Below are 14,599 nucleotides of genomic sequence, written 5' to 3' on the forward strand. Positions count from 1 at the left end.
TAAGCAAGATACAGAGTTCATAATTTCTGTTGTGTAAACACAGCTCGAATATTGTCATTTTTTACATATGTGTTGTATTGGTGTAAGTTTCAATCAAATGTAACTTTCTTTTGTGGTTATAGTATTTATGAAGATATTGAATTAGTTTATATTGTTTTTTACATGTCATTTTGTCTAAGAAATGATAATTTTCTACATTACATTTTTTGTAAACAACTATAAGACTCGAGCTTTGTTTACATAACAATCAATTCTTACCTCTGTATCTCGCTTGTAGCTTGATTTTAACATTCAATATTTAAAATGCACCAGTAAACCATTTCATACAACAAAAAAAAAAATGTTTGATCTCAAATCGTGTCCAAGTCCCTTTAAAGGGGCATGGTCACGATTTTGGTTAAATTCTATTTTTCTGTTTTTATTATTTACAATGCTATAAGAATACATTTCTGATGATCAAATGAAATTTGGGTGCCCGTCGATGAGTTTTAAGCAAGATACAGGACTCACAATTTTTCGTCATGCAAACAAGGCTCGTGCCCTGTTTTTGTTTACATAGGTTCAATATACCAGTAAAATATCTCTTCAAGCTGATTCGTCTGTATTCATATTCATTTTAAGCATAAATAAACAGTTCCTCAACGATTAACACATTCATTTTAGGACGACTTAAACTAGAAATTCAAAATGTAAACAAAAGCTTTTTTTACATAGCAGGAATTGTAAGCTCTGTAACTCGCTTATAACTCAACAAATGACACTCAAATTTTGGTTGCGTATTAAAAATGCCTTACGGAAGCATTGTATACATTAAAATCGAAAAAATAATTTCTGATCAAAATCGTGACCATGCCCCTTTAAAAATCAATCCAAAGATATGGCCAAAAGAATAACTACGCCAATTAGAAAGAGGACAAATTAAAAATGAAACTTTTAGATGACTTCATCAAAATATAGAAATCAACGGTGGGTCTTGAATCCGAATTCATCGATTATTCGGAGATGGAGTGCAAAGAAGAATCGAATAGTTACCGACAAAGTCAGGAACTCTGAAACCGAATAAAGGTGGTCCACAAAAAACCCTGAAGGCACAGCTTAAACGTAGTCATTCCTGTGAGAAAAAAATGTACGGTTTTGTGTTATCTAACTTGATTTACTTCATTCATTAATTTTTTGAATTCTACTTCTCGTGAGTTAAATAAAAAATAAGCTGACACAAAGTTATCAAGCCGTAGCCCGATGCCATACAATTCCATACACTGACATTTTAAACATACTTTAAGGATGTATGGCACACCTATGATGTACTTTTTATCAGAATGAATAATAAAATCAAGTGTATTTTTATAAAATGTTTCTTTTCCATAACTAGCAATTAACAGCGTAGCGCATTGGGTTAGAGTGTTAGAGTGTTCACTACGAATCCGTAAGTCATGAATTCTAACCCAACTGGGAATTTTAAAATTTTTACCTTTTAATGCAAAACTTTTTTAAACTTTATTTTTTGTAAAACATTGTAAAGTTTTAAAATTCTAAACCGGTGTAAGTACATGTATTTTATATAATGTATTTGTATCCACACTAATTTCGACAAATGCCCCATACCACCTTAAATATTCAACCGTCCCAGACGCTGAACGTGTTCGCTGGATGGGAAACGAACAAGAAACGATACAAATTGAAAAAGAACTATTTATGAAAATTGCAACCTGATCACAATATTGTGTGTATACATCAGAGTCGAGATTGTTTTAATTTTTTAGTTTAAATTTTCGAGGAAACATGAAGCAATAGGAATAGCAATAGTTTTTGTAAAGAAAAACTTAATTATATGTGCTCGGAGTGTGTATTATTCAAAATCATTTGTTTAGAATCATTATTATTCAGTGTATATTAAAGTTGAGTGGTGTGTAAAACTTGAATGTTACAAATCAAAATGCTAACACAAAATATTTATTGAAATACTGAACTTATTTTTTCAAAACGGACTATTGAAAATATTCCAAATTTATAAACATAATTGCTAGCCCTATCGTACAGGTGTTATTTACGACAAAAGCTTTGCTCATTTACTAAAATAACACTAGGAATAGTTCCAAAAAGCCAGAAACAGTTTAAATAAATGCAACGAAAGAGAGCTCAAACATATCTTTTTAAACCATTTTAATGTTCTTTATATCTAGTATTTCATGCATAGAAAATAAAGTTAGATAAAATAGTATTGTTCAAAATTACAGAAATTTATACAAGATAAATAATATGTACAAGTTACAACAGTTTTACATCTTAAAGATAGTCAGCACAGACGTTAAAAGGTATTGTCCTTGTTTATAACAAGATAGAACACCCAAAAACCCATATTAAACAGAAAAAATGTCAAAGGAAACATAACTCGGGCAAATTTGTCAACATGGCGGGCTCGTTTAATGAAGTCAATATGGTTTGACGCCGCAAGTGTCGGATTTATCTACAAAATAAATGAAGAAAATCATGAAATGTTGATTAAATTGGGTTAACAATATACATGCATTCATTTTTTAGTTTTGGTTTGACGTTGTCAAAATCAATACTTGTTGCATTTTAAAAAGTTGTTTTCAACAAGTAATAGCTTTCCAAAAAGCTTGCCTGACTAAACAAAATTATTCAATGGAAGCATGCATGTTACAATTAGGCTATATTATCAGAAATGAATTTTAATTTTCGATGCTGATCATATATTTATAAATGGAACATGCAAATTTAAGACGAAATGTTAGTCTTTTCTTCGATCTAGAACATGCACATATATATCACTTGAAATTCATTTATTTTAAAATTATTAATTCAGTTTTTTAGGAATGCACACATATCATATAAGTACATGTAAGTTTGAAAGCTGGAGAGTAAATAGTCGTTTTTTCAAATTGTATTTATTGCAAATTGAACTGAAAAGCATTTTTTAAAACTTCCAACCTAATGAAATATGAGAGGGTAAACAAACAAGTATTGTTTTTGAATGTGTGTGAGCAGCTTCATTAAAATCAATGACAAGCAATCACGCTTGCAAAAAGGGTGAATTCTCAAATTCATAAAAAAAAATCCCTAACTGTAACTTCAATTCAATTAGAATTCCTTATTTGCAGTTTTATTATTGAATGCTCCTAAAAAAGTGGGGGGGGGGGGGGGGCTAATCCATGATATTTCCATTTATCCTATAAAGTTAAGAAAAGTGCCAGCTGTCAGAAAAAGGGGAGGGGGAAGCAGCCTCCCTCACCCCAACCCCCGATGCTACGTGCCTGTGATGTAAACACATGGTGTGCTCTGGGGTATTTGCATGATCCCAACAGACTCGGTAACTAATCGACGCGCAAAAACTATGAGTGAGACATTTTGGCGCGAAATCCTGCTTTACCGTTCACGCAACGAATGAACTCATCCAGAGATCCGGGGGGGGGGGGGGGGTAGATTTGTTTTGTAACGTTTATTATACTTTGGATCGGTTGTTTTGGAAGAAATCTATCGAATTAAGAAACACGCTTTATTAGTAATTGTTAAATGTAGTAATGTACATTTAGTAAGACACGCGAGTTATGTTCCCTATTCAAGATTAATGAAATCGCCCAACTAAACGAAAATCGGGTCACACTCCGCTTTGGCGATTTAGTTCCTCCAGTAAACATTCCAGCTGTATAAGTATATATTAGTTTTAATCCAAACTGTTGACTCTCTTGTAATAATGATAATCCAACACCAATTATTTCTTACATTGTTCCGTAATAGATAATATGTTACAACTTGTTGCGATCGCGATGACCCCCTCCCCCTTTTTCACCGTTCAAATATGGTGGAATACTGATCTATTTTTAAATCAGGATTACACACGTGCTCTGCATGGCGACCGTCCTTTTTACTTGAAAACTCTTGCTCGCTGTTGTTATTACATGCCATATAACATTTCCATCAATTATAAACGTAAATGCTGACATCTTAAACATGCAAAGGTTAATCTTTTTTGTGAAATATCATGATATTGCTTGTCCCATTGTCTGCACTGTTTCGGAGATTGCAACTTTTAAACCTTATATATGCCTGACGTCATGACGTCAGGCAAATAGGCATTTTCCGGGCTAGACTATACTGAAAATTGAAAGGAAGGTATACAATTCTATATCGAATGTCTGACTAAAAAGGGTGAAACTCAAGATAAAAACAGTGATGGCATAAACTGAATGTCTTCTAATTAAAGTCATTGATGATGGGCACTAATAGAAACAACTTAATAAAGCATTTTCAAATTTAAAATCGGAATGATGATCTCAAATACCGTAATTTCCCATGACTTCAAAAGAAACCAAAACCGTAAAACAAGAATTACAACTAGACACGATCTCATTGCGAGCAACGAATATGTATTCCATCCGATTTCTCTTAGATGCAATGAGATGAGATTTTGACTGAATGTTGACTCTATCTGATGTCATTTTTAACTCGATTTATATGAGGTTAAAATTTCTAGAAATCCTATTATTTGTCCAATAATTTCAAAAAAGATGTCACTTGGCGCAGAAATGCAAACGCATTACAGATATCATATTTTGAAATCGGTCTGAGTTCATTTTAACACGATTGAAATAAGTTTTGAATTTATAAGAAATTTAAAATTTATCCAGTCAATTTAAATAAGATGTCATCAGACGCAGAATTGATAGCACAACTTAGATATCATGTTTTTAAATTAGTCTGAGGTCATTTTAATGCAATTTAAATGGCCATTTTAATGCAATTTAAATGAGTTTTAAATTTTGAAAGTTTTAAATTTCATCCAATCAAATCGAGAAAGTTGTCAGTAGACGCAAAATTGCAAACGCAACTGTGATGTTACGTGATGGTCTGAGGTCATTTAAACACAATTTAAATGATTTTTAAAATTTAGCTTCTGTACTTGGAATTTACGGACAATGATTTTTCGTGAATCTAGACTAGCATATCTTCTATCATTCCTGAAAATTCCAGTATTCTATGTCAGCTCGTTTTTAAGTAGATGCGTGAACAAAAGAAAATTTCTTGCAAATGTATGACCTATATTTTGATCCCAGCTAGCTTCCGTTCTCGGAATAACCTGACAGTGTTTTTCTTGGAGAGGTTAGACTAGCGTGTTTTTTAATTATTCCTGAAAATTTCGGCTTTCTATATTTACTTGTTTCTAAGAAGGTGCGTGGACAAGGAGTCAAGTAAAATTGACTAAATGGCGGGAAAGTCCAAACGGGAAGTGATTTTTACAAAATTGAAAAAGTTGTACATTAAATTTCAGCTGATAATAGATCGATGCTGACAATTTGACGAAAATCAGATGACCCATCTCACAAAATTAAAAAAAAAAATACTTACTCCTTTACGTAATGCGTTATCACATTGTGACGCAGTGCGAATAGGTTTGGAATTTCTCCGTGAAACAACATTGATGTAGGCAAACTCCAAAAGAGCCAAAAAAACAAAGGTGAGACAAACTGCCATCCAAACATCTATGGCTTTAATGTAAGACACCCTCGGTAAAGCGCTTCGTGCACCGGAACTTTGCGTTGTCATGGTGAGAACTGTGAGGACACCTAGCGAGACACGTGCAGGTGTAGCGTCAATATCAACCCAAAACGAAACCCACGATAACATCACTATTAGTATGCTTGGAATGAAAATCTGTGAAATGTAATAACCGGTGTTTCGCTCAAATTTAAGTTCCACTAACAGGCAAGCGAAGTCTCCAACTACAAAAAAATATAGTAAATGAAATTGTTCACAATCTATTCTTCATGATAATTGATGTCAAGGAAGAATCGCATTTGTTTTAAAACTTTTGACCTTTACTTGTTTCTATCAGATGTAGATAAATGTAAATTGTTGGTAATGTATATTTTATCTTGTAGAGAAAATTGTGTTCTGTTTTAAGGAAGAGGTCAGCATAGTATTATATAAGACTTTAGTATGAGAGAGCTCTAAACCTTCATATTGAGTTTGGCAGGTTGTAGTCACTACGGTTTCAGGCATTTTAAATTGGGGGAGTGACAACTTTGGGACTTTTACTGGAGAGTTGTCTGTCCATCGAAAGTCTACGTTTTCCTTTGAATAACTATCTACAAAAATGCAAAAGAAATTAACACATCTCTCAGAGGTCTCCTGAAAATATTGAAACAACATCTTCTATTGCAAACTTGTGCAAATTGCAGGTTTCCAAATGAATGTATTATTTTTATGAAATTCAATGCATCAAATATTTTGCTATGTAAACATTTTCCCTTTTAACACAAGTCTGTTTTAAGGACCTGTAAACAGTTGCTGGTTGTTTTGGGTTTTGTTTTTATTTCTTTTTTTTATTTTTTTGTTATTTCAAAACAATTCAATTGTAAAAGAAAATAAAATGAAAAACACTCTACTCACAACTTTCAATTTTCATAGGACACAACTGTCTGTCTAAGGGATAATTTTGTAATTTCATTTCACAAGAGAGAGTCATCTCCACCCTATAAATAAAAATGTCAAATCTATTCCAATCTAGTTTCTTTGGTCTATGATGACTTAGCAATTTTATAATATGTATCATCATTTACCTCATACTATACACGACAGTTCCATTTTTATAAATATGAAGCAGACGATTTGGAACAGTGACGTCGTGAATTTTGGCTCGTTTTTCCTGAGGGAAAAAAGAATCCGGGACCCAGATTTTTTCAATCATCTTGTGGTCCAGCTCTAAAGAGGTGGCTTTAAAATGTTCGAACTTTAAACGCCTGTCCTCCCATTTTTGTCTGAAGATGATATCCATTGAATAGTCCTAAATTTAAAATATGGAAGTTTGTAGGTGAAGTGCTTGGATGATATGTTGTTATTCAGTTTCAACCAATAAACTCACCATGTTAATTTCATCAAGACTGTGTATGTTTTTTATCACTATTTGAATGGAAACATTCGTAGGAAAATCTGAAAAGTAGAAATAAAAGTGAAAAAATACTTTTTTTCCCTTTGAATCTGTATCACATTATTAGATTGTAAAATTTGAACTTTATGTACGTTTAAACGTAAACTTTACGTGTATAATTTGTTACCTTTACTTCTGAGTGGCGTTATATTTTTGTCTTAAAAACATATTTTTTATTTAAACGTTTTTTATTCACAGTTATGTTATACCATTTTTTGTTCTGCTAGCACTGTACTGTACTCTGTATCATTTGTACCTTCTTGTCTTGTCGTGTAGCATTGGTTCTTTGGTATAACGTACGTAAGAGTATGATTGATTTGTTCTCTGTCCTACAAGACCTTTGTTGTATTTTATGTGTTTTCTGTTCGTGTCTTTTGTTTCATTATCAATAATTGATAAATACACTGTACTTGTATCAGTTGTAATTTCGTATAATATAATTGATGTTTTATATTTTAGAAGTTTTTTTATTACCGTCATCATAGTTTGGGGCGATTAAAGGATCATAGATGGACGAATTCAGTATCCTGTTTAAAATCTCATGCCTACAAAAGTTAATCAGATTATTTGTTATAACTTAATTATTTAACTTAGTTGTGTTATATTCACAATATAATGTCGAAACAAACCATTCAATATCGTATGAAATATATGATTAGTTTTAGATTACCTTGATAACTCGAAACTAAAGCAAGATTTCAGCAGGATGTTTATTATTGAAAGAAGACACATGCATGTGCTAAACACGGTCCCTGAAATATAACACAACCATAAATATCATTTGTCACAACGTTGAAAAAGACATAAATGGTACACAATAAACTACCATGGGAGTAAGAAATGTTGTCAATTCATGAATAATAAATTTTCATATTTCTTTAAAAGAATTCGAACTAGGTATCAGAATAATAATAATAACTAGACACGATCTCGTTGCAAGCAACGAGGAGGTCTTCCGTCCGATTTTTAGAAGAGGAAATGACCTTGCCTTTTATCTTCATCAACGAAACATATCAAGAAATGCATATGTGATCTAAAGGAGCGATGGATGAAGGATTATACACCCCGTTGGATTCCTAATTTGAGGGACCAGCCCCATTTTATATCATATTAAATAAGAGATCTTTTGACCTAATAATAGGTCTAATGACCTGTAATAAAAAGAAACCAAAGAAAAAAAAAGAGGGTCTTCCTTTGTAAACGGAAGACCCTAATAACAATAAGAATAGAAGGGTGTTCCGCTGAAGACGGAAAACCCTAATAATAAAAAAACTGTTTTTGTCTAAATCTTAATTGAAGAGTGTTTTTCAACTTGTACTACAGTCCAACAACCCTTTTATTTATGTTGAATATTTTAGTTAGAAAAAGAAATAAAAAGGAGAGAAAGTAATAGACAGAAAGAGCAAATCTTGGCTCCGGCGAGATTAGAACACACAACCTTTGCAGGTGTCTCAAAACATGGCTGACGCGAAATAATTCCCGAATTTGTCTTTGAATTTGGGGCGTTTTCGCCCGGAAGAGGAGCTGAGTTTTTGTATGAGATGAAAAACAACGTGTAAGATGTCTGACTATTCAGGTTTGGTAACAGTGCGAGGTCATTTGAAATATTGATGCGTGTTTGTGTCTGGAGGGGGTTGAAAAGATCCGAGCTTAATTTTCGTCTTAAATAAATCGAAAATAGAATTTTGAGGTGTGGATCTCGGATTCGGTTAACAACAATTAGGGGATGTCCTAAAACAATGACTGATGCATTTTACCCATGTAATTCAGTGTTGAGATTTTTTTTCGTGTCGTTTACTATTATGTTTGACTGTTCTATTTCAGCAGGATTGATAAAATCTTTATAAATGTAGAAATAACGAAATCAGTAACACGTAAATTTATTCGGTAAAAATTTGATGACAGTAATTTCCACAGTTCTAACATTATATAAATAGTGCCTGTTTGGGAGGGTAACAGTTGAAATTGACACCCCGAGAAAACCATTGTCAACCGACGCGAAGCGGAGGTTGACAATGGTTTTCGAGGGGTGTCAATTTCAACTGTTATCCTCCCAAACAGGCACTATTTATTTTGTTATACTGAATGTCTTTTTTAAGAAAATTTTACTGCTTTTATATAGGAATAACGTGAATTCTACAGCGAACCGTACGCGCATAATTTTCGCGCATGTAACATTTTTTAATGTTACCCGTTGCCAAGTGCGTTGCTAACGCTGAGGGTAATAGTAAATATTATTAACTGCGTCTTAACCAATCAGATTTCAGTATTTAACATGAAAGTATAACAATCATAAGTAGTTCACACGCTATCGTAGAAACAGACAAAATGGAAAACAAGAAATATACATGTAACAGAAATATAACGCGGCTGCTTACATCCCTTGTACTGTGTAAATTTTAAGTCTCCGTACAGGCTATACTCGCCGTTTGATCTCAGGAATTTCTTCTTAATTGTTCAATCCGCTGCATATTTGGCAGACAATAAGAATGGGGTCCAATGTTTTTTTCTACAGTCATGTCAAGCACGCCAATCGAAACTCAAATGCCCAAAAATTTATAACTCTCTTAAAAATGAACGAATATGTCTGGTCATTAGTACAGTAATATAGAATTGAATAAGGTTGAAAATAAAGGTTCAAGATGAAAGACAGACAGGCAACAGATTTGTATCAGTATATAGACATGCACAAAAAAGGAAAAAGTACACCATCTTTAATAAAAATGACTTTTTAGCGTTGACTTCCAATCAGTAAAAAGACAATCATTAAACAATGAATTTCAAATTATTTGAATCCATAGACATTATCCCGTAACTTGAAATAAACACATGTATAATTTTTGGACGCCAATGTACATGTACATTTAGCCTCTATCCAATTTACTGCATGTTACCTGTACTTAGTTCTTATGTATTTGAGAGAGAGAGAGAGAGAGAGAGAGAGAGAGAGATTTTCTAGTTTTTTGTAGTGTTTAGGGAATCAGTATATCAGCAACGTATGTCAATAAACGCATGCATACATGCAAGCGTATATCTATATATGTGAACAAATACTAATCAGTCCTCCTTTTAAAGCCATGTAGAATAACGTTGGTGCATTGCTAAATGTTGTGTGCATACAGTCATTGAGATGGCGGCATTTCTTTGATGCCGGCAAAGCGACCCAGTGAACTCTAATGCGGTCGTACTGCAGGGGTGCTTCGGCGGCATGTCTTTGATGGCGGCGATGCGAACTGCTGACAGAAAAGAGCTCTATATTTGTACTGAAAAAAGCCGCTATTTATTTTTATTTATGATAAAAATAAAACGGAAAACAATAAAAACCATCATTTTAAAGGTAAAATCGTTAAACAAAACAAAATTAGGGAAGAAAAAATAATCGGCACTCGGGGACGGAACCCGGGTCGCCTGGGCACAAGTCCAACACTCTAACGACTGAGCTACCCGGACTCTCGCTTCAGAACTTTTGAACTCAAAATGTCTGGAATGCCTGGATCGATTTTAAAACGAATTTCATATTCTAAAGTGTTTTAAGCGTCTCTATCGAATAAAAACATAAATAAAATTCAAATCTAAAAATTTGAAAAATTAAGGTTTTTCATTTCCTTCCGGTGACGACCGGAAGTAACGGCGGACGTTCGGATATGCGAAGGGCACTGCGGCCGTTCACTCTTTACCTTCTCTGAAAATTTGAAGGTTCTATCGTAAATACTTTATGAGAAAAATCGTGAACAAGCAAAAACGTAAAATCTTTAATATCTCGGTACCGGAAGTGACGACCAAAAAAAGCCCGTGTACTTTTCTTACAAATTTAGTCATGAATAAGATCTGAAAATTTCATGAAAATTGGCTGAAGCATTTTTGAGAAAACGTGACAGAAAAAAAAAACAATAAAAATAGTAGTGAAAAAGAAACAAAGCAATAACAAGAAGGTCTTCCGTTGGAAACGGAAGACCTTAATAAAATGCATATTAGTATCCTCTGGTGTAACTCTCAAGAGATAAATTGTTCATTGATTGATGGAATTGCGCGGCCCTATGAAGTTTTTCATGCAATATATCACCAGCTTCGATAACTGATCACTAAAAGCCATTTTAAATTTCTGTGGATTTTTTATTATAGTTTTATTTCCGTTGGGATAAATTTTCATGCAATGACTTCTAAATTCGTTCTGTATATGTATGTTTATTTCTCAATCCAATGGGTATCCACGAAACTGATCTCAGTTCTTATATCATTAAAAAACATACATAAGATTAAGTAAATCAACTATTGTTTTGTTACCTTGCAGTCTGTATGGATGAACTGTAAAAACATTGCCTAGCTCCATGTCGTTCCTCTCGTCAGTAATTGCTAAGTTTAAAAAAAAAATTGGTAGAAATTTGCATTGTTGTTTTTACAAATTACTGTACATGTAGATACGCAGCGAAAGGAAATAGTGCAGCAAATTCAGTTATAAAAATAACTGACTGAAACTCTTAACAAAAAAGTACTTTTGAAAAGTAAAATGTCAGAGTGCATTCAAAAAGAACGAAAATTGGATAGTTTTTTTTAACCTCTCACAGCTGTTCAAATTGTATCATTTAGTTTGTCCAGAATGTACTGTCTCTAATTTGAGTCTAAGTGTCACATTTGAATTCGAGCACTTGTTGTAGTTAAGATCATATCTAAATTCTTATTTATCATATTCAGAAGCCACTACCTTTAGACATTGTGTAGTTCAAGGCAAATGCACTAAAAGACACCACAGAATTCAATTCGATCAAAAAGTTGAGATAACTCAAAATTTTACTGGATGAAAATACAAGACTAAGTTTGGGGATTGGATACAGAGTTTATGAGGTAAAGAAATGGTACCTCCAGAAAGTTGAAGTTCAATTTTGTGTTTTTACATTTTTAACAACTGTTTTATTAACACACATATCCCTATATCTCAGTGGAAAATACTTTTTAGAATTTCTTTTTAATCTTTAAAAAATTGCACATATAATCGCTTTAAATTAAAACCGATCAAAGTTATTGCTGCTTCTTTACTCTCTATATCAGATTACGTCATCTATTTGATCGGTCGGAGTAATTTGAACTTTGTAAAAAATATTACTTTTTTTCTTTATTATAAGAAAACATTAGGCCATAAAGGAAATGAAACGATCGTCGAGATTTAGTTATTACTTCATAACTGTACCAAGTTATTTTCATCATTTTCACTGTCACATTTATATTTTTTTTTAATTGTCAGTAGGCGACATCATAATGTTAACCATTAACTAAACACTTCCAATAACACAGGAATTTATCTCAGTGACCTGTATATATCAATTGTTAAACGATAATAATAGTGCAATTTAAGTGAAGTTGGGTGAAATTATTATTTTGGTCAAATGTTTAAGAAAAAACAATAATTATGGGGGGGGGGGGGGGGGGGTTACCCTATGGCCTCCATACAATTGCTTTTGTAATTGTTTAAAGACGAAACTATAGAATGTTTCAGAAACCAATGATTATGAATATTCATTATTGTATTGGATTTTTCTCACTGTCAACCTTAACTAAAAATGCGCGTGTTATGCACGAACTATGTGTAACATAGGATAACGACTATAACCAAACAACTTGTAAATAGTCCCGATCAATAGCTCATGAAAATGAAGTCATCTAATGGTCTAAACATTCCTGACATATAAGGAATTGCCGGTATACGAATACTGGTACTTTGTGGTAAATAACACTGGAATAAAATGAGTCGTGCGCGGTCATGAATATTATGAACTGATATAGCCAAATGGTTGGGGTATGGTGTCGGCGTCAAGAGTCAACAGTTATCATGACGACTGAAGAAGAGCACCATCATTCTCTTCAAATGTTTACCCTCTCTGCTTCCGGTAAAATGTTCATTAACACCCCTCACCTTTATCTGAAATAATGATCTGGATCAGCACCTAATACTGTTGTCAATTTGTTCTACAATAGATTGGTTTTTAACGTAACAGATAAAGTTCAGTATCTTGACACTACAAGTAAACTTACTATCAATTTGATGGATGTTTTCAGTCGTCCTTATCGATGCGTGTTCTGTGTAGATGTAGTCTTCAGTTTTCTTTCATATTTTCAAACTCTGCAATTGTCATATTGAATAAATTCATAATGTATTTTTATAATGAAAATTGAATTGTCTCGCGACGAGCACCAAATTTAAAGTCCAATTTGTTTATTTAGTTTTACACGTTTCTCTGCCATTGTCACTGGAATCAATGGACTCTTCTTTAATCGAATCTGTTTTGTATCAGTGGCAGGACTGTTTAGAATCAATGTGGCGCTAAACGAACAAATTGTCCAACATCGATCAAAACATTACATGAAACACTAGCTTTCAAAATTTCTAGCTCTTCCATTGTCTCTTTACATTGTGATTGGATGTTCTCAAATACCGTAATAGCTTATTTATTATGATATCGTATTATAATGAAGTCAATTCAAAAGGGTTTTTGAATGCATGGTTTTGAAAACAATCATTCCAGCACATACTCTAAGTGTATTTGAATTTATTATAAAGCAAACTAAAACATTAAACTCTATGAGTTTCTGCATTTTCTCTACAAATCTGCCTCCTTGTTCATAAGTGGTGTGTTATTTACATATATCTTACAACAGTGCTGCGGTCTATGCAGATCATAGCCTGATAAACCGCAGATACACACGTTGCCTTCGTATGAACTTGCTCATATGCAAACAAATGATTGAATGTATAAGTAATTACTGTATATTGATTTACTTACGTTTAATGTAGTGTCCAAACTTTTTTTTATTTTCACAGTCATGTTCCATTGTCTCTCCTTCAAACATCGCGGAGCATATGGCGAGAAATCGTTTTTTGTATTATTAATCATAACGATCTAGGTCATCAATATTGTGCAGTGCAATTTGTGAACCTCGATGTAAACTATCTGAATTATTCATATGATGTTCACTCGAAACTTGATATTCCATAAATAGATATAAATAATAAATTAACAAATTTTTGTGGCAAACGCGCTAATCTAAGAACTCGCTGTTCACTCATATATCCCTGGGAACATGGGGATCACTAGAACACTTTTGTGTGGTCATCCACTGCTGGGCTCCATCACTGACGCGCCTAACTTGTTTGCTAGCACTTCACCAGAAATACGGACGGGAATTGAGTTTGGCGTCTTTTTCTTCAACATCCGTGATAATATCGACGGCAGGCGAAGGGGAACACATTCTGTCATAATCGGGAACAAAATCGTCAGATGTTTTTGATTTTGTTTTTGATAGTATTAGACATGAAACCGATCACGCAGGGGTTGTCTAATTAATAGATATACATAATTCTAAAACGACTCAAGTACTCGAATTTCACCGGAATTAGGCTTTAAAGTTAAATTTAGGTGTAGGACATATGTTCCATATTTACTAATTAATGTTTTATATTTGTGTATCTAACTTCTTTGTGGAAGTTTTACTTATTTTACCTCTCGGAGTGTTCCCAAATTGTGCTAAATTCAGTTTCTCGTCAATGTTCGATTGTAAAAGCCAAGCTCTCATCCCAGTTGCCAGTATTGGCTATCCCAGATTACCTTTCTGGATAACTTTAAATGAGGAAAGATTTCCAAAAATGATGCGTGCGTG

At 33.2% G+C, this 14,599-nt stretch overlaps 1 protein-coding gene across 2 annotated transcripts; it reads right to left on the reverse strand.

Moving 5' to 3' along the window:
* Positions 1 to 2,150: 2,150 nt before the first annotated feature.
* LOC128192433 (glycine receptor subunit alpha-2-like) lies at positions 2,151 to 14,281 on the reverse strand. Of its 2 annotated transcripts, XM_052865087.1 has the most exons (11): positions 13,726 to 14,281; positions 12,977 to 13,064; positions 11,234 to 11,302; positions 7,620 to 7,701; positions 7,424 to 7,494; positions 6,884 to 6,951; positions 6,582 to 6,805; positions 6,412 to 6,494; positions 5,976 to 6,107; positions 5,368 to 5,741; positions 2,151 to 2,467 (listed from the first exon to the last, which is right to left on the reverse strand). In XM_052865087.1, the coding sequence occupies exons 3-11, from the start codon at positions 11,277 to 11,279 to the stop codon at positions 2,309 to 2,311; spliced, it is 1,239 nt and encodes a 412-aa protein (XP_052721047.1). In that variant the 5' UTR covers positions 11,280 to 11,302; positions 12,977 to 13,064; positions 13,726 to 14,281; the 3' UTR covers positions 2,151 to 2,308. The 2 variants fall into 2 exon arrangements, with proteins under 2 accessions (XP_052721047.1, XP_052721048.1); XM_052865088.1 differs by lacking the exon at positions 13,726 to 14,281 and having other exon boundaries at positions 12,977 to 13,669.
* Between the last annotated feature and the right edge of the window lie 318 nt (positions 14,282 to 14,599).

This window comes from Crassostrea angulata, chromosome 7 (assembly GCF_025612915.1).
Source record: "Crassostrea angulata isolate pt1a10 chromosome 7, ASM2561291v2, whole genome shotgun sequence".
Taxonomy (NCBI): Eukaryota; Metazoa; Mollusca; class Bivalvia; order Ostreida; family Ostreidae; genus Magallana; species Magallana angulata.

Coding starts and splice junctions, on each gene's coding strand:
- LOC128192433 (XM_052865087.1), bottom strand. CDS start 11,279: ATGGAGCTAGGCAATGTTTTTACAGTTCATCCATACAGACTGCAAG. Junction 6,108..6,411: donor TCCTATGAAAATTGAAAGTT/GTGAGTAGAGTG, acceptor GCATTTTTGTAG/ATAGTTATTCAAAGGAAAAC. Junction 2,468..5,367: donor ATAACGCATTACGTAAAGGA/GTAAGTATTTTT, acceptor TTTATTTTGTAG/ATAAATCCGACACTTGCGGC.